The sequence below is a fragment of the Schistocerca americana genome, chromosome 11, assembly GCF_021461395.2.
Source record: "Schistocerca americana isolate TAMUIC-IGC-003095 chromosome 11, iqSchAmer2.1, whole genome shotgun sequence".
Taxonomy (NCBI): Eukaryota; Metazoa; Arthropoda; class Insecta; order Orthoptera; family Acrididae; genus Schistocerca; species Schistocerca americana.
Window position 1 is genome coordinate 45,021,539 of NC_060129.1, and position 21,151 is coordinate 45,042,689.

A 21,151-nucleotide genomic window follows, 5' to 3' on the forward strand; every position below is an offset into this window, starting at 1 on the left:
CAGTGTCCTATATGTGTTATCCTTTACAGATGAATCACACTTTCCTATAATTCACCCAATAAACCAAAGTTGACCACTCACATTCCCTACCACAGTTCTCACATGCTCATTCCACCTCATATCACTTTGCAGTGTTATGCCCAGATATTTAAATGACTTGACTGTGTCAAGCAGGACTCTAGTAATATTGTATCTGAACATTGCAGGTTTGATCTCCCAACTAATCTGCATTAATTCACATTTTTCCACATTTAGTTGCCATTCATCACACCAACTGGAAATTTTGTCTAAGTCGTCTCGCATCTTCCTACAGTCATTCAATTCCGATACCTTACTGTACACCAGTTGTGATGAAACTGCAGCAACTGTCACAAGCTATTACTGCTGACTGCATTATCAGCTAACAGAGAACTAGACGCATTCTGAAAGCACAGATTCAGACAGTGTGCACAGAACTATATTTTCTGCCGTGTCATTCTCAGCCGACAAACGATACTGGATGCAGACACGGTGGGGCACGCAGTCAGTACACCACTCTCCTGGCCGTCATCAGTTTTCGTGACCGGGCCCACTGCTTCTCAATCGAGTAGCTCTGCAGTCAGCCTCACGAGGGCCAGTGCACCCAGCGCACAGACAGCGCTCGGCAGAACCGGAAGGTTACCCGCTAGAGTGCTAGCCAAACCCGGCAGTGCTTAACTTTTGTGATCCGACGGAAACCGATGTTACCATTGCATTAAGGCTGTTGGCACATAACTGTACCGCTGGCCACTAAAATTGCAAACAACGAACAATGGAAAATATAAAAAAATTACTTATTGTGGGTACACAATTAAACTGGTAGGTGGTATGCAAATTGTGAAATTAAATATACAGAACTGTCACATCTGTTGAACTGAGCTGAGATGTTAGATACGTGTACTCCTGTGCCAGAGTTAGATCACGGTGACTGGCAATAGGTGGCCTGCCAGTCTCTCAGCAACTTGTAACCAGATGTTTGCAAGGGGTGAACAGATCTGGAGTGTGTGCTGGCCAGGCAACAAAGCAATACAGGCAACATGTGGTCTCGCATTAGTTAACATTGTGCTACAAAAGTAAGGCACAGCCACTGATCTAAACACGCAAGAAATGGAATGCCTGCTGTCCAAATTACCTGCTACAGCTAGGTGATTGTGTTGTGTAGCCAATGGTACCCCATACCATAATGCTAGGAGCTGTGGCCCTACCACAATGACTACAGTCTGGCAACATTTGTTCTCCGTGAAACCTCAACACACTGATGGGTCTGTTACGGCTGTATACAGAACTGTCACTGATGGAAAATGACCTGCGTATTTCTCAGTTTTGGTGTCTAAAGTTATACCGTGGCTTTTTCTTTTAGAAAAGATTGACTTAATGTGAAAAAATGTTTGCAGCCAGTAAAGTAATGTTTTATGTGATTTCAGAGAGAGAAAATCAGGACACGTGTGTTTAGACTTTATATCTAACACCACAACTACACTTAAGCTTACCTTTCTTATCAGTTATCGTGATATTTTGAAATCGATAACAGGACTAAAACAGTGCAGCAGCTGAAAAATCCATAGTAAGACTGTACCTTCATTTTGTTAATTGGACAGGAAAATATCACAAACAAATAAAATTCTTTTCTTCAGAAATAAAAAGAGACGTATTTACTTTTTTATTGTAACACACTGGATATATTTTCTGCATGTTTAATCCCATACTAGGTACTTAGGTGCGATTTATTAATCCTAAAAACCATGTAATATACTAATCTGTAATCAGATACAAATTATACATTTCATATTAAAATTCAATATTTCAAACTGCTAGGGCAAGCGTGTATACATGACAAACGAAATGGAATAAGCATTGCTACCACTTGTCGAAACACCCACATTCTTCAAAAAAATTGACTCCATGTGGCTGCAGTACTATTAAGAGAAATGGTCTCAGTTAAATGTTGCTCCTTTATACCTACTTTGCTTCTGTTTATACTTGTCTTGAAGAAGATGACGAAGATCGGTATCTTTTCAACACACCTCTTACCCTTTCTTTAGGTATAAGGTAAGTTAAACCAAATGTGGTAGGCTTATATACTGTGAACATATGTATTTCTAAATCCTTCTACCCCTAGGAAACTAGTTTTTCATTAATATTTAATTACTGCACACATTTTGTTTCTCAATTAAAAACTGGGACAATTGGGTGTCCCAAATGATGTATTTGGGACATCAGGACATTTGTGCCAAAACCAAGACTCAAAATTGCGAGAATTCTTAGTAATTTTCAGGTGAAAGCGATTTTCTGCCCACCATCTAAGATTTTGGACCTGCTGGGACCAGTGAAGTATAATTTGTTATTGTGAAAGGCGGGAATTTACAAAATACCTTACCAGTGTGGCATGGCCTACATAGGACAAACAACACGGACGACGTAAGAATGATGCACAGAACACAAACGTTGCACTCGCCTTTTGCTATCCAGCAAGTCTGCAGTTGCGAAGCATCGCATTTCCAACAAATGTACAATGGAGTATGACAACACATGAACCACAGCAACATTGTTTTTGGGATTCCATTATAAAAGAATCTGTTGGAATATGCATCGCAGAAAATCTAATGAACCTTAACAGCAATTGCCAGCTGGATAAAGTATGGAATCCCATCACTACAGACAAAGATGGCAAAATACTCCGGTGGCTGTGGCTACCGAAGACAGCTGATCTTTGACGGGTGGTGTGGTCTATCTGTCACTGTGACTTCGATGCACGCACGGCAATACTCCAATGCACTATATAGGGCGGAGCAAAGAACTTCTTGACCAGACTTCGATGACTTACTCAAAGATGAGTGGCAGGTGTCCAGTTGAGATATTGTGGAGTGAAGTTTATGACGACCTGCTGCAATCCCAAAATCTCTTCGAACATTTAATTCGCTGGAGAAATTTTAAGTTTCACATGTGTTACCTGTTAATTATGACTACAAGTACTCGTTAACACTTTTGCACGGCTAAAGAAAACCTTAAAATTATTGAAGAAGCAGATAATATCCAAACCCACACAGCAGGAAGAAAGTACAATGTGACCGAAAGCTGTATTCACGACTGGTGAAAGAACAAAATGCAACTTCAAGAAATGAACGGTAAATCACCAGGCATTTTTCGAACAAAAAGCAAGACCTCAAAAAAAGACTCTACGATCATGTATGTGAGGAGTGATAATATGGATGGGCAAGGACTAGTGAAATGTGCTAACTCAAAGCATTGGTTTTAGCCAAAGAACTAAACATCATTGGTTTCAAGGCTGGACATCGAGATTTTTCCAGTTGAAATGGATTAGGTTTCTGAAGGAAAACTACCATCACTCACTGGCTTCCAAGCGATTACAAGGAAAGGTAGTGAATTTTCATCGCTAGGTGATAAATTGGTAACACTGCACCTAATGTGATACTTATAAGGAAAACTATTCTAAAATACCAGTCAAAGGCATATTGGTGAAAGTGATGAATGACAATGACCTTCAGTTGACAGGGTGACGTGTTTTCGGCAACATCTCCCTGGTGCGTTACTGAATTTACGTAACATGTCGGTCCAGAACAGCTATCGCAAACATACAGCTGAGGAAGTGCGAGAACTGATTTGGTCATAATCCCTGGAGGCCTAACCTAACATCCGTCCTGCAATCACTAGACGTGTGTATAAATTAGCCATTCAAAGCTGCACTCGAAACAGTGATAAATGGAACGGATGGCCGATGAAAAACCACAAGTTCGTGCCAAATGGAAAAATCGAGATTTGTGAGCGGGTGAAATGTGCACAGGACTCCACTCCGCTACCACGGGTGGAAAAGTCTTTCAAGAAATGTGGTATCACAAATTTAGTGGACGGAACCGAGGACGACACTCAATGGGAAAATGACGGCACACACAATTCTTCCGTTAGTGATGACAATGAATGTGACAAATAGAACCATTATGTTAGAATAATTTTTTTGTAAATAAAACTCAAATTAAAGCCAATATTTCCTCTTCTTTTCCCGCCTTTAAAACTGGGGTGCCCCGATTATTTGATGGTGTGGAATATTTGTGTATACAGAAGCGATAAACTGCAGGGACAGATTCCTGATTGGAAGTGGAGGAGAAAGGTCCTGTGAACACGTGTATGAAAATGCATCATTGCCACGGTAAATGGGACTGATGAATTAAAGTTCCTCTGACCACATGCTGTGTGTTCCTTATGTGTTGCAGCCTGTGTGGTCGATGCAGCATAATGGTCCTGTACTCATGTTGGGAACAAGCCGAAATGATGTTTGTGTACAGCCAAGTCGAGTCAGCACAGCTGTTCCAAAACAAGTACTCTCACAGACACCAACACCGTGCAACATTGCCCTTTTTGGTCATTTGTGTGATCACGGGTCCTTTCAGACACATAAACGAGCAGAGAGGCAGCGGACTGTGCTTACACCAGACCTGGAGGACCAGGTTCTACAAGATATTCAGATGAACCCTCGTACAAGCTCCAGGCGAGTGGCCTGACATTGTGGTGTAAGCCAAAGAACAATTGTTGTACCCTGCATGACAATCGCTACTATCCCTATCACCTGCACACGGAGTGCAAGGATTATTAGCTGTGGATTTCCCTTTACGAGAAGGATTTTGTCTACAGTTTTTTTGCACCAGACCACCACAATTCTGAGATTTCTGTCATCAGTTCTCTTTATTGATGAAACAACCTGGCATCATCAGTCTGCATAATCGTCATCTGTGGTCTACAGGTAATTCAGGTGTCTCATCAGCATCGACGCGTGGCAGGGATTCTTGGCAACCACGGTTACCTGGACCGGTTACGATTCCACAATGCCTCGATGGAGAAACGTATCTGGACTTTCTGTAAAACACTGTGCCTAGGCTGCTCGAGAATGTGCCTTTGACAATATGTAAGTTTATGCGGTTCCCGCATTATAGTTTGCCGACACCTCAAGAACGTACGACGGTTAGGACGGGGTGATCCGTGATGGATGAGTTCATTGCATCCCACGGAGACCACTAAATATCTATTGTGGCACAGATGCAATGCAGCTTCGTACTGTGTTCCAGGATGACTTATTGTCACTGCATGCACACTGTCCGTTTCCACACACTTGTTCGTAGGATCTCTTTTCCTCCATATTCAATCAGGAACACCTTCCTGCAGTTTGTCAGTGTTATTAACGTTCACCAGCATACAGTAAATGTATCTTAATTCTTACTGCATATGTGACTTACAATAAAATAAATTTCATTCGACCTACAATTCAGACAACTCTAGAAAGTAAAATAATTTCTGTTGGAATTTGACCCCCTTGTCTAACATTCAGGGCACAGCTCTGTTTCAGCAAGCTGCCTGACGACAGGGCTAGAAATTGGGAACCTGCAAATTAAACGATGAAAAAAAAAAGTATCTTCTTCAACACCATAAATAATTTGCTTACGCAGACTGAAAACCCTTACTAGCACCACAACATTCAATGTAATATACTTCCATACTTAAGAGAAATGTTATTCTCTGACAACTGTGAGTGTACTCTTGTAAAATAGTACAAATACTACAGCTTTTGTTAAAACTGCCCTTGACACTGGTCATATTGCATTCACTTACAACGTTTTTAGCATGGACAATCTAGCAGGTTAAGGGCAGTTAACTGTGAAGGCTGCTAATTCTCAATGTTAATATACAGAGTGGCCAGGAAGTCTCTTTACAAGTGCAATTATTCCATTGTAACCCTAATAATGCTTACAGTTATTTGCCCAAAATGCACGAATGTGAACCACTGTTCATCTTTGCAGAGCTTGATACACTTCTATGTTCTACTTATCCTCTTAAACAGCTGCAGAATTGCACGTTAGCACTTTTGTGTAAAGCTGCGGTGTGCGCTTTTAATTCCAAGTCATGCAGCACACTTTCTGGTCGACTTGCAGGATGATTGCATCACTGATGCACACAACTTCTGCAATTTTCCCTTCAGGTTGATGGAAAACATTAGTGGGGACAAACAAAACACTTTCTTTTTTCACACAAAGCCTGAAGATTTTGTTGCTCTTTACAGAACCATTCAAGTAAATTATCCATAACCTGAATCATATTTTTTTTGTTGTGCTTCTGTTCACAGACCCATCCACTTGTCACTAAGTGCTCCCCCAAAGCAAAGTTGCTGCTGCCTGCCATTATCCTTTACCAAATATGGAAACGCAAACAGTGAAGTGGTGAATGCACAGACTTTAGTATCCTCCCCCCGGCAGTCGCACAGCAATTCCCATAAAGGAGACTGTTGGCAAGTCAATGATCGCGATGACAGGTTCACATCTTAAGTACCTTATTATCGTATACTGTTACATGCCTTTAATTCAGTTGTAATGAGATTTTCTCGTCACCATATCTCAACTTAAGTAGTTCTTCACAATTTGATGTACTGTGGGATGAGTAAGGGGTAGGTGTGGGGTATTAATTATAATAGTAATGAATTTCACATGAATTTTCTGCTTTATTGCATCAGATGAAAAGTTTTTTCTTTTTCAAAGTCTATACAAAGAACAAAAACTTACAAAACTTATTTTATGAGGTAGTAGTCCATTCTTATGAACCATTGTATATATATTTTTGGCTTCCCAAATTGTATATTGTTAAAATTTTTTGAAGTAACTGCAAGAAGATGTTTCTCTTCTTAAACATTTATTATCTGAGAAAATCTATTGAGAAAGGACAATAAAATTGCTGAACACGAATAGACTGAGTTGTACACGAATTGTTGAAAACACACATCCGAGTACCTTCCCACTGAGAAATATTTGCTCTCACAAAATATCTGTACATACATTCTGGCAAGAAAATTCTTGTTTTATAAGGGCGCTCTTAACATGCCCTTCCACTTAAATAGATTAATGTTATAATCGTAAGAGTATACAAAGATGGACATTCCCCTAAAGCTACAAAATTCACATACCAACTTTCAAAACCGGACTTAAAATAAGAATGCTGAGAAATTTTGTACTCCTCCTCTACACTTAACAGATATGATATTTCTGTGCCCATAAAACTGATAGAAAAAATCTTTTTCATTAAATCACTATAACTTTCCATCAGTTCAGTGCGGCAATCTGTTGTGCAAACAACAAAAAGACTTACAACTAAATTAAATGCTACTTTGTGCTTAGTACCACCACACTTTTTCCAGTGCATTTATGTTTTACATCAATAGGTACATAGGGAGACAAGAAATTACATCAAAATGGGCACAGCAATTGCTTCCCAACTTTTCCAGGGAGAAGATATTCACTAAAGCGCTCTGACTTTAAAATAGGAGCAACATTGTACAACAATTAAATCACTCTCCAAAATTCAGGCACATGCTATAAATCTCAAAGTTATTCAAAATGCAGTCAGTTTTCACTCTTGCTGAACATCCTCTCTTCCGGAGCAGTCATGCTTATAAATAGACACAAAAAGGAAGTCCCAAAGAGGTTTAAATTCTAAATTTACAAAGCACACAAAAAATACTATTAACTATAATACCGGTCCATTTTATCTATGCAGTCAAGACAACCATTTACAACTCTTAAAAACTAAACTCAGTAAAAAATAATGAATCACTTTTTCCATGTTCTACATCTTTAAAATATTCTGTACATCAAAAAAGCTTTTTCATTATGAGATCTATATAGTGAGTGCAAATATGGTTTTTTCCAATTACTGAATTCTTTCATTTTAAAAATAACTGTGAAGGACATATTTGGAAAATTTGTAAATGCTCAACTCTGTTTCTCCATACGATATTACATTATTATATCAGCAGCTTCCATCAACCAGTTGCAAGTTTAAAGGAGATAACTCAGACACAGATCTACTCTGAAGTATTAAATGTCACCTATGTGGGTGATTGTAGGTGTATAATAACCAAAAATGAAAACTAGGAAATAGAACAAACACGTCAAAAGAACAGAAGTCAATGAGAGCAGCCAGTCATCACTGTGAGTAATAAAAAGGCTTGATAACATAAAACTATGCAATTCAGAGGTTCCACACAAGTTAGCATACTGCTGCAGAATGAAAATTTTGCCATGTGATTTTTTTCTGTAAAAATGTAGAAAACAAAACATATCTCCAGGAACTAATTATTTTTTAAATATCACTAACTCTTGTCAACATTTTAAAAAAGTCTTTGATTTAATTCCCGATTAATTATTTTTCATAAATAAAATGCACAAGATGGCATCAGTACTTTCACTTCCACTTCTAACCAATTTTTAAATAATAATGCTTAAATTTTGTGTTAATAATGTTCATGTATGGCTTGGTTACTTGTTGTAAACAGATAATTTTTAAAATTACTTTCCAGATTGTCTACCTATATTAAAAATACAGCAATAAACTAAATTCCTTTCAGCTGACTGCATAGTTTTGCTTATCACTTGGCATTTCTCTTGTAAATTCATACAAATTTCTGTCTTCTAATCTTTGACTCCACTGGCCTCACAAACAGTGATGATACACATGGACTATAGAGTGTTTCAGACTGGCTAGAATGAGCAACACCTATTGAGGATACATCACCAAACAATAACTGTCCAATATTAATACTGACAATTTTGTCAATCAGACTGTGTGAGAGGTCTCTACTTTAAGTACACTATACACGTTACTTTCTGCCACATATAAAACAATTACATTTGTACAAAAGTAAATGTCAAATACTCTTGAGACAGGCTAACAGTAAGACAGCCATTCAGGGTACATATTAAATTCTCTGACAACACAAAAATACAGAGTTAAGTACAGTTGCCACAGATACAGTACAGAACATGGTCGAAAGGTGAAATTTCTACAGCAAACTGAAGTGAGCAAATCTCCTTCACTTGCTTATCAAATCTGAGGCAGATACAAATGACAACTTGTAAAGTCTATAAAGATCAAGAAATATCTACACTGTGAGGCAAATGACTGACATTAAACCAAAATCTGCAGTTGTGTCGTGTATGGGTAAGGAATAATGTGCACTTTCTTTGAATGATTAAGTGAAAGAAGATTGTTTAGCTTAATATTGTAAAACAGTTAATGTGTGCCTCAATATTCCAATTCAAAAAATTTAAAGAGATTACTCGTTGGCTATACATTCTATAAATGAAAGAATCGCATACAACTGGAAGAGTAATATTCCCTGCCCAGATGTTGCATTGCTGGACCATGTGACAAGAAACACACACCATGGGATGACGGGAATATGTCCAGGATTTCCGGTCTTTAATGGACAGTGCCCTACAGAACTGGCTTAAAACATATGATGAAGTGTTCACAGGACATCAATTACAGATGACACGTACTGTGCATGTTGCGAATTTGAATGTACACGTATTACCTAAGACAAAAATGTGCAACTTCCAAGTCAGTCTCACATGTTGGTACTACTGCAATGTGACATTACTAATACTGTCATTCTACCACTTACACTAATGTAACGAATTCCCAAAATGGTGCAGCACACCAATAGAAAGAATAGCTTTTTGTGGACTGGCAAAGTTCTACATTTTTGAAGACCCAACAAGGTGAATGTTGACAATAAAAGACTAACTGAATGGCACTGTTCAGGCCCACGGTTTTACAGCCTAACTAAATTTATATTCACTGTGCCTAAAATGACAGAAAAAAATGCCATCTGCCCAACTTACAGTATTGGCATTAACATTTCACTTTTTGATTTTTTTATGTCTGTGACAACAAGTACTTATAAATTCTTGTTCCACACGGGTAAGAGTTATACAACATACAAGAAACTTAAAAACATCCAAATTTATGATTTCTTATCTTAACATGCAGAAATGAACTGTCATGGTTTATGTAATGGAATGTTCACACGACAATGACAAATGTTCACACATTAATCATTAATGTCAAAAGATCTGTAGTACTACATTATAGTAGGTTTGATTTTTAACACGTTTGTACTTTTTTGCTATTAATAACTAAAAAAGTACACATCACAAGAGAACAACTCTACATTATACTTTGGACACTGGCATCTTAAAACAAACACACACACACACACACACACACACACACACACACACACACATTGTTCTTGTAATAAACATGGCAAAAAGTTATGGAACAGTGGACTTTATATCCTTCGTTTACCTTACCATTAACTGTAGAGTAAAAGTAGCTTTTGGAAAGCAAATCACAACCTCCGTCACAGAAATTATGACAGTTAAATGCACATGGCCAAACTATAGTAGTTTACTCCTAAATTATTTAGCATTAGTAAGATCCTACATGTTTTCTTATATTCTTGTTTCTTAAAAAATAACTTTTTGCATACACACTTTATATTTTTTTTCTTAATTTTCATAGTTTCTTTTTCACCCACAACCAGGCAAGTTTAAGTGCAAATAAGAGCATAGTTTTACAGAGTCATTTAAAAAGAGAAGCTGACAGAGTATAGTTTTATCAAATCAATCTTCTGCTGAGAGATCTCAGGATTTTTAAAAAAGGAGTCTGTAAAAATTCTCTAGGAACAGTAGTGCTTAATGTATCAAAATTGTGCTAGAAGCTTAAGTCTTGCCAATTTTTATTGGCTGCACTGAGATGGCAAGTAACAAGACATTTTTGCTATAAAAAATAATAAAAAAAATGTCAACTTAGCTGTCATAAAGAAGTATTCAATCCAACAAACAAAAAAGAATAGCTCAAATCTGTCCCACATTAAAATTATAGTATGTGATTATCAGACAGTAAGGGAGGACACAGTGCTTACTGCTCTTCTCACCTTCCAGACTGCCATCGACAAATTACTGTATAGTGATAGTACTACTAGAATGGAATGTTCTTGTGCAGCAAAACAGAACAACACAACAGTAAATGACTGGGAGGAAACGAAGAATGACAACTTATTATGAAGTACAAACAAGTATCCCATTCCCTGTCAGTTTCCCAGCCATATTCTATACTAACAACACATGTAGACACTTTCACAGAGGACAAACCACTGACCACAAGACAGGACACTTTCATTCCTCAATCCTCAGTGAGAGGTTCCGAGCATCCAAAGCGAGTGTGCGTATTGCATTTCACCTAGTGAAACAAATTACACATTTTTAACTGTTCTTTTTTTTAAAAAACTACAAATTCAAGTATCTCTCGAGATACCGTGACATAAGTTACCAAAATGTACTCGTAACCTAGAGACATAACATCATCATTCGGCAACACCTAGTACGCGTGCTTCAATCTGATTTCACAAACTTTAACAGGTTTCCCTCAAAGCAACTGTAAAAATCCACGCTCAAAAGGCATCGGCAGTAAAACACATTCTTCACCGGCTCAAAGAAGGTGATAATTCGAAGAGAATACGAAAAATAAATAAAACTGGGAAATGGTAGTTATTTTCTTGGACTTAGGCCTCAACAGGAAAACCACAAATAATGTGAATGGTGAGCTGACAGTTCTGAAGTAATATGTCAGAAAGAGAAAGGCTTGCTAAATCAAACAGGGAGTGGGGGGGATTCTGAAATTGCGCTGAGAATGAAGTATGGAAAGTGGAACTAAACATAATTTTACCAACTTGTGACTTTAAAAACTACTTGCTGTTACCGACCTCTGTCAACTGTATATTTCTAAAGAGACTATGCTCTCAATAAAAAACAGACCAAATCGAGTTAGGACAAGTGACCGGCAGTGTCCAGAAGCACGACGCACCGGCAGGTGACAGCGTCGCTGACCGGAACAGATGCCAGTATTGTGACAGACCTAAGGGCTGTACTCCGGCAATTTGGCAAGGCGGGCCTCGTCTTGCTCACTATCGTTCCGTGCAATGAACATTGTGTGTCCCATGCCACAGGAGACCTGCTTCACATACACACCCTCCAGTGCCTTAACTTCCATCGGTGTCGTCGAAGATTTACGGAGCTCACCGAGTCCCTGAAAATGAGAGAAAATTACTGGAGTGATTCCAGGACACAAAATAGTTAAATAATGTAACCACATTCCCCTGTTAATAGCACACTACCAGCAAAAGGTGGGGAACCGGGTTTCAGCCCTAGACTGGAGCAAATTTTAACTCCATTTAAAATATTCATCAAGGTGAATAATGTGCCCTCAGCTGGTATTCTACATTATCAATTTGGTTGTATCTACTGATCTGACTACACTGAGAAAGCAGTTATAGACAAATAATTAGGGGAACTGAACTTCAGAACTTTATTCCAAATCTTAAGAGTGAGGTACATAAACAAAACAAGTAATACATGCAGAAAAGAAAAACAGAAGGAACATTAAGATAAAGTGCTACTAAGCTTAACAAAAAGAAGTTGCAATAAAAAAAAAAAATAAATAAAAAAATCAGAACTGCTTTCAATTAAGAAGCAAAAATATTATTAATTTTAAGGAACCAAAACTTTATACAACCTTTGAAATGATTTATAGAAATTCTTAAAAGTCAAAGTCTCCTTCTTCAACAATTGCCTCCATATGACTGAGCTAAATGGAATTTCATACAAAGCAATGGAAATGCATAAGCAAAGCTTTCAGCTTGCCAACCTGTATCGGATGCAACAGACTGAGCACACTGCATTTTGTGGGGCAGAACTGAACATCAAGTGCAAGCTGCCAACCTTTTAAACAGATGGTCATGTGACAGTGAACTGTTTTAAATGCCAACTGCCAACAATAGCTACAGAAACTGACAGACCGATAAGATACCAGTGCTTTGCAGAAGATGAAAGAGTATATACCTTCCAAAATGTTGTGGATTCACTGAGCATTGTTACGACACAAACTCAAGATTTTACAGTACGGAAATGGCCCAAAAACATACATCTACGTAGCACAATTCTAAATCCCCAAGAAGGACAAAAAGATAGCTGACGCCGGGAGAGGGGGGCTGCCACGGAATAAAGATTATTAGAAGTTCGATTTGAAACTAGCAAAGCTTCAGAATAGCGACAAAATGGCTTTCACATACGAAATCTAAAGAGGTGACATCAGCCTTCTTGTGACATTGCCAAAATTCCCAAGGATTGCAACAATTTATTTTAGTATACAGAAAGGGTAGCCATGTAACTAAGAGCACAAGGGTGTTTGCTTTAGCTTAAACCTCGCCACAAACTAATGATATACAGAAGTCGGAATGCGTTGCTGTTCTGTGTAAACACTGTAGCTGGGTTCCACAGCATGTTCTTGAGAGCACAATGTAATCAAAGCTTCTGGTCTTTCCTTCTCATCCCATACGGCAAGTCTCCCCTGACTTGCAGCTCTGGATGACTTTCCCGAAATCTAGCCCGTTTCCTAGGCCTCTCCTGTCCTTTTCTTTCATCCTTCTCCTTCAACCCTTCTGCCTGAAGGAAGAGCCACTGGCTCTGAAAGCTTGTCAATCACAAGTATTTTATGTGTGTGTTCTGCAGCTGCTTGGTGAGTAGATTTTGTATCTTTTTCAAAATATTGTCGTATTGAAATTAAATTTCCTTCGGCATATCTACTCTCAGCTATCATTCGATAATGTTCCGAGTTCTACAATATTCTTGTCACACGATAAGGTAATGACAAAAATTACTACATACAAAGCAGCAGTGGTGCACCCTGTCATAAAACAGACTAGATTACATTAGCATCCTGTTACGTACCAAACAGATCTCATCAAAACTGACTACAGAAGTCAACACTCGCTTACATTTATCGAGTTAAAATTGTGCACGAACCAGACCCCGAGCTCCCATCTTACCTTTCACGAGTCTTGCACCAGGATTTGCACTATGTGCGCACACCAGATTTCTATCGAGATACATGACGGCCCACCCACAGGACTCAGCAAAGACAGTGGCTTCATTACAGCCTCAAGCCAGTACTGACACAATTGGCCAAAAGCAGCCTTTGGAAAGTGTACTAAGAGTCCCTCACTCACAATCAGCTGCACGTTGATAGCCAATTGGCACATTTCTGGGTTTGACTGATAGCCTGTTACACAATATTATCCTGCCACACACACTGAAAATTTAATTCGCCAACAGATGTTCGTCAAATGCTCCGGTGCAATAACACTCACCAATTCGCCGTAAGTAGGTGACGGGCCCCACGCGATGACACTCTCGTCGGCTGCCATGACGATCGACGTAACTGAACAGCCGACACTTCTCACTGTCCAACCGGTCAGATCTTGGACGGGCTTCGGGTACATATTAGCCTCACCGGTACGCTTCGTTTGCCCAAATAAGTACACACACCCTGCAACACAAAGAAAACAGAATTAATCCGATGGGCAAAAAAATCCAGTAGTGACAACTCTGTAAATGCTAATTGCTGCACAGAGAAATTTATACTGAGAAGTGTAACAGGCTCGTCTAAGAAAAGTCAGGATCTCGGCATTTGTCCCTCTGCGATGTCCTCTCAGTCACGGGTTGTTCGTGGATTCAGAATTTAAGCCTCGAGCACAGTAGGTTTGGTGCATTCAGTCTGTCACTGCTCTCAATGTTATTGGCAACCACGGAGAGTTTCTTTGATTTGAAAATAGATGTATGACTTACACGTCTAGATTAAATTCAGTAGTACTTATTCTTTCTTATATTTCAGTCTCAATGCAAACCCACGAATTCTGTAAGAGTGTTATTAAATGAGAGGTGAATAAAATATTAACCAATATACTGCAATAGTGGCTATCTTCATATTTCCTTGTTATGAAAGTTTTTGTCACAGGCCACATGCAGCTTCATACAAGGGCGTGCTGAAAAGTAATGCCTCCGAATTTTTTTATTGAAAAATCTAAAAGCTTTTTAAATAAAAGAAACATTATTAACATTCTACATCTTTATTCTTCCTGTCTACATGTTTGTTTCACAATCCAGTCACCCTGGCAGTGAACATATTTCTCCCAACGAGATGCCAGTTTGTTGATACCGTCACTGCAGAATGTGCAACTTTGTCGATGGAGCCACAATTGCACATCTGCTCACATCATTTAATTACGATCACCGTCGATTCCTCAATGGTATTCTTTTAAGTTTTGGAAAAAGATGAAAACCGAATGGGGCCAAGTCAGGACTGTATGAAAGATGCAGATGACAGTGAACCCAAAGCGTCGGATTGTTCCAGTGCTCACATGTGGTCTGGCATTGTCACGCTCCACGAGAGAATGCTCCATGAGTGGACGAACTTTTCAAATTTGGGCTTTCAGCTTTATCTCACACACCGACAAAGTTAAATTACATGCCGTCATGCCACAATTCATAGCCCTCTTGTAGCAGATAGTTCCAACTTGTGCCAGCGTAGCGGGAAAGTCGATCGAGTCCTACTCGACAGGAAACACCTCGATCAATATTGAGAATGAAATACAAAATTTGGAGGCATTACTTTTCAGCACATCCTCGTAGTAACCTGTATATATTACTGTCCTACACTGCATTTTTCTGTCCACATGTTAAGGGTAAATCTCAGGAACTTCTGTATGTATTTTGATACAGTTTTAAGATAGATTGATTCTTGAGGAAGGTTTGTGTATACACGGTGGTTTCAGACAAAAAGCATTCACATGAATCTGCCAATATAACAACTTATAGCTTCATACTTACACTGATAAGAAGTTATAACTGAAATAACAACATTTAGTTATTCCATTCAGGCATTTTCACCACAACAATAATTGCAATTAGGAGACAAAAATATCTGTTTAACAAAACCTGCATATTTTCAGTCATTACTGTTCTAAGGAATACTATACGGGGCAACCTCCCATTTACACCACACAGAATTTAAATGACAAAAGAAAGTAAACTTCCTAACAAACTGAAACTGCATGCCCGACTTTGACATTTCCCGCTACCAAATGAGCTATTCGAGTGAGAATAAAAGCTTCCAGCTGTGAAGGCGAGTTGTGCCCCAATAACTGTCATTAAGACCACTACCTGCAAAAGAGAGCGGTCTGTGGTCAAAACCCTGTCCTGCACACAGCTTTAATGGGTCACAGAGTTTTACAACTGTATACACTCCATAATACTTTAATGCTTTGGGGAACACGCCCAAGCACAGCTCGGAGAACAACTTAGTGTTAAAAAGACCATGTCTGAGTATAAGCCGGGTTGCAATATTCTTGATACACAAGCCATCTATCATTCAAAAATTGGAACTACTTCAATTGAGAACAATGCACAGATGTCTCTTTATCTGTCCCTTGACTGCCACTGCCTTCTGTTGTTAACTTCTAGAATTATTTCGAAAGAAACATTAGGGAAGATAACAGCCATTGTTGTGAATGGCTGAGCCAATACAATCGCAGTGATGTAATTTCGTGCATTTAGTCTTTAGGTGTCACAGGTTTCTGCTACTTTGCTACAAATATGTCATGTCTGTTGAGTGAGCAAGAAATTTTGGAGAGGAAGAAATTGTTCAATAATTCACCTTTCACTTTTTTCTTGGGAGGATAGTTGTACTTTCTGTCATCATTATTTTAAAATTTGTAATCTATCAAGGAACACGAAAAATAAATCTTTAAGATTGGTAATTTTTTAGTATATGTTACACCATATACATCAATTACATGTGTGCTGCTAAAGCTTTAAATAATGGCCAGTTTCCTAGGCCCGATATTATTCTAAGTGCCCAGTCTCCAAACTGTTAACCAAAAGAAAGTAATTTGAATTATGTGTAATGTTAATACATATACATCTCTCATATCTATTCAAATAGGTGAAAGGAACAACACAATGACAGTACATTTATTTTCTAATCAAACTCTGAAGTCCATTTCATTTACAAATAAGGTCATCATTCACAAGCTTGACATCTAAGATCTCTGGACACATTGGAATGAAGTATACAGCAAAAAGCATTGCTAAAATCTATCTATGGAAAAACAAATTCCGACTGACCATACAAAAATGCTACAATATAGTGTGACTTGTTTCTTCTTGTCGGCTCCTAGCAAACAGAAGAAGGAAGTAGGTTAAGATCATATTAGCCAATCATCAGAAACCACAGCATTTGCTCAATTTGGTTGAGGCACGCAAGAAATTGCTGATGCCATATTGAGCCCTGCATATTATATAGACACAGAGGAGGCAGAAGACACTTGATATTGAGGATCTGTAAAATAATTAGTGATGACACATGGCCAGAATGTACATCATCACAGAGAAGAAAGGCCCCACAGTTATGTGCTCACTAAGTTCTTGTAGCATTGACATATAATCAATTCACACCCTCTAATGGCAATGGAACATAGTCCAATGATTAAAATCGGCCAGATAAATGTGGTGTGCAGTGTCGTGGAGGTGCAAAATCTTGGGAAGGTGTTGGGGGAGATAGACCTGCACATAATATGTGTATAGGAGCCATATTCCACAAATGGGGTGTCACCCCTCATGCCAGTTATGTGAAAGATCATAACACAAGGTTATCTCCAATGGCTGCTGTTGTGGTGCTGGATAAAAATATAACAGTGGCAAAGTACATCAACAGTTTGACGAACAAAAATAATAACTGCCTTCGGAAAACTTTACATAACTAACCAAAATTTTCATCACAGTCCAGAAATACAACCACATAAAGGAAAGTTATAAGCAGCAGCACTGATCCTGGGTCGACACGACAAGACACCTTTTCGTTATGGACGCAAATGAGGCATATGAGAGTAATAAATGAAATAATATACTGTCTTCTGGAGGCTACGCAAGAGCCCGCCTCATGTCGTGTCTCAAACCCTCTACTTCAAATATAGATATCCTACTTGCAAACTCTAAGGTCAGTGGTCACATTCCAAACTGGAGGTTCTGCAAAGGACTTACAAGTGACAGTAATCTCGTCTGTTTCACAACTGAAAATGCAAGATAATGACTTAGCGCTAACATCCATCTTGAGTGAGTACACAATCTCTGCAAAACCAACAGGGAATTTTTAAAGACAGAGTTCAAGGGACAACGATTGCAAAGAAGCAGATTTGATGTTGAAGCCAAAGTCAACTAATTAGTGCAAGTATTCTACACTCCTGGAAATTGAAATAAGAACACCGTGAATTCATTGTCCCAGGAAGGGGAAACTTTACTGACATATTCCTGGGGTCAGATACATCACATGATCACACTGACAGAACCACAGGCACATAGACACAGGCAACAGAGCATGCACAATGTCGGCACTAGTACAGTGTATATCTACCTTTCGCAGCAATGCAGGCTGCTATTCTCCCATGGAGACGATCGTAGAGATGCTGGATGTAGTCCTGTGGAACGGCTTGCCATGCCATTTCCACCTGGCGCCTCAGTTGGACCAGCGTTCGTGCTGGACGTGCAGACCGCGTGAGACGACGCTTCATCCAGTCCCAAACATGCTCAATGGGGGACAGATCCGGAGATCTTGCTGGCCAGGGTAGTTGACTTACACCTTCTAGAGCACGTTGGGTGGCACGGGATACACGCGGACGTGCATTGTCCTGTTGGAACAGCAAGTTCCCTTGCCGGTCTAGGAATGGTAGAACGATGGGTTCGATGACGGTTTGGATGTACCGTGCACTATTCAGTGTCCCCTCGACGATCACCAGTGGTGTACGGCCAGTGTAGGAGATCGCTCCCCACACCATGATGCCGGGTGTTGGCCCTGTGTGCCTCGGTCGTATGCAGTCCTGATTGTGGCGCTCACCTGCACGGCGCCAAACACGCATACGACCATCATTGGCACCAAGGCAGAAGCGACTCTCATCGCTGAAGACGACACGTCTCCATTCGTCCCTCCATTCACGCCTGTCGCGACACCACTGGAGGCGGGCTGCACAATGTTGGGGCGTGAGCAGAAGACGGCCTAACGGTGTGCGGGACCGTAGCCCAGCTTCATGGAGACGGTTGCGAATGGTCCTCGCCGATACCCCAGGAGCAACAGTGTCCTAATTTGCTGGGAAGTGGTGGTGCGGTCCCCTACAGCACTGCATAGGATCCTACGGTCTTGGCGTGCATCCGTGCGTCGCTGCGGTCCGGTCCCAGGTCGACGGGCACGTGCACCTTCCGCGGACCACTGGCGACAACATCGATGTACTGTGGAGACCTCACGCCCCACGTGTTGAGCAATTCGGCGGTACGTCCACCCGGCCTCCCGCATGCCCACTATACGCCCTCGCTCAAAGTCAGTCAACTGCACATACGGTTCACGTCCACGCTGTCGCGGCATGCTACCAGTGTTAAAGACTGCGATGGAGCTCCATATGCCACGGCAAACTGGCTGACACTGACGGCGGCGGTGCACAAATGCTGCGCAGCTAGCGCCATTCGACGGCCAACACCGCGGTTCCTGGTGTGTCCGCTGTGCCGTGCGTGTGATCATTGCTTGTACAGCCCTCTCGCAGTGTCCGGAGCAAGTATGGTGGGTCTGACACACCGGTGTCAATGTGTTCTTTTTTCCATTTCCAGGAGTGTAGATAGCTCAGTACCAGGCAATCACAGCATTTGTTAGGAAGTCAAAAAGTTTAGAACTTTCTTGTAGTCCCACCCTGCAGTCCCTAAGATGCAGAGCACAAGAGGTAAGAAGATACTAATTTTCTACTGAAGAAACAATATAAAGAACAATTACTATGAGAATAGAAAAATGGGAGGCATATGTGAAGAACCAAATGGTAGCAAATAGTTGGGGTTTCCATACAAACGTGCAACAAACAATGTTTGATATCCACTGTATAATGCACCTCGACTCGATCTGATGACGTGACGACAACTGGGAAACATCAGTGCAGTACCTACTCAGAATTCTGTTAATGTGTAAGACACAGAGCATCGTCAGTATCTTTGCTCTGAATTACTAGAGCAGCATGTAAATAAGAGTGTTGCGATTTCATTTGCCCAGGAGGAAGGGAAGTAAGGGTGGCAATAATAAAGTTAACAGCAACAGAGCCTGATAGAATTATGGCAGAAGGGTTGCATCAGCTAGTGGAGCAAATTGTAGCATATATAATAGTGTTGTTAAACTAATGTCTTTGCAGTGACGGGTGTGCAGAATCTATGCGGTGGCGGCAGGGGGGGGACACACGAACCCACTGCAGTACGGTTTCAGTAAAGGAAAATCCACCAAGAATACATTAAATCACGCATTGCATATTAAACGTATAAGTACTTATACTATATAAAATTTACCTATTGCCTTTATTTTTTAAATAGCTAACCAGAGGTCAATTTATTGAATAACCTGAAGGATCTGATTTCAGATAAGCAGTTACATACACATTCAGAAACACGATTCTGTTATTGTCATCGTGCGAGATCAGCTTAATACAGTGTCGTGCTGCTCTTCCACTGCATTCAATGAATCTGTACACAAAGCACACACGAACGAACTCTTCATCAGTAAATGAGTCCATACTGTTTTGTATCACAATTAGCCTATAACCGACACTGCGCAGAAAACAAACCCGAGATGGAACTGAGAAACGCTGAATCCAAGCTCTTGTTCCAAGATGGCCGCCGAGTAAGTGACGCCAGAAACCATTTCCAGAAAGTTAAGTGATTTAGACAGGAATATAATTTAGTTTAACGCCGACAACAAATTAAATACGTGCATTAGTGTATCGTTTAGTCTTGCCGTTAAAGGTTTGACTTTTCTTTGCGTATTTTTTCAGAAAACACGAAAATATCGTAACTTCGCGAAGTCACGCTTAGGCTTAAATTTTGTAAACGTGTTTGTTTCTTGTTTCACGGTAATTTAACTAGTTTCTTGGAAACAAATAAGTAAACTACCGTAAATAGCGTATAACTTCATTGTTTTAATACAGATTTCAGAAAAACAGCGTAACTTTATATCAGAAACTTGCCTATATACATTTGTTTATAGGCCTAATTCTCGTAACGTTTTTGGAGAATCAAAGTTAAAGTATCTCGTTTAATTGTCCTTTTTTCATTCCATCGAGTGAAATATATAATAAATAGCGTATACCTTTGTTGTTTTAATACAGATCTCAGAAAAACAGCGGAATTTTAAATCAGAAACTTGCTTATATACATTTGTGAATAGGCTTAATTCTTGTAACGTCTTTTTTGATTTTCGGTAATTTAATTGATTTATTCTAGCTAAAGTATTATTTTTGCCATGAGTGAGAAGTGCCTGACTTGCCGTAGAATTGTTAGTTCCGGGGTTTGGTGTGATGGATGCAGTAGTTTTTTTCACT

At 39.7% G+C, this 21,151-nt stretch overlaps 1 protein-coding gene across 1 annotated transcript in view; it reads right to left on the reverse strand.

Annotated features, from left to right (window-relative positions):
• Window positions 1–6,512: 6,512 nt before the first annotated feature.
• LOC124553638 (protein RCC2 homolog) overlaps window positions 6,513–21,151 on the reverse strand; it is an 84,604-nt gene continuing 69,965 nt past the window's right edge. Inside the window, exons 8-9 of the mRNA XM_047127509.1 lie at window positions 14,066–14,244; window positions 6,513–11,946 (exon numbers count right to left, since the gene is read on the reverse strand). Coding sequence (XP_046983465.1) covers window positions 11,776–11,946; window positions 14,066–14,244 — 350 coding nt within the window. The 3' untranslated portion in view covers window positions 6,513–11,775. The remainder of the gene's footprint in view (window positions 11,947–14,065; window positions 14,245–21,151) is intronic.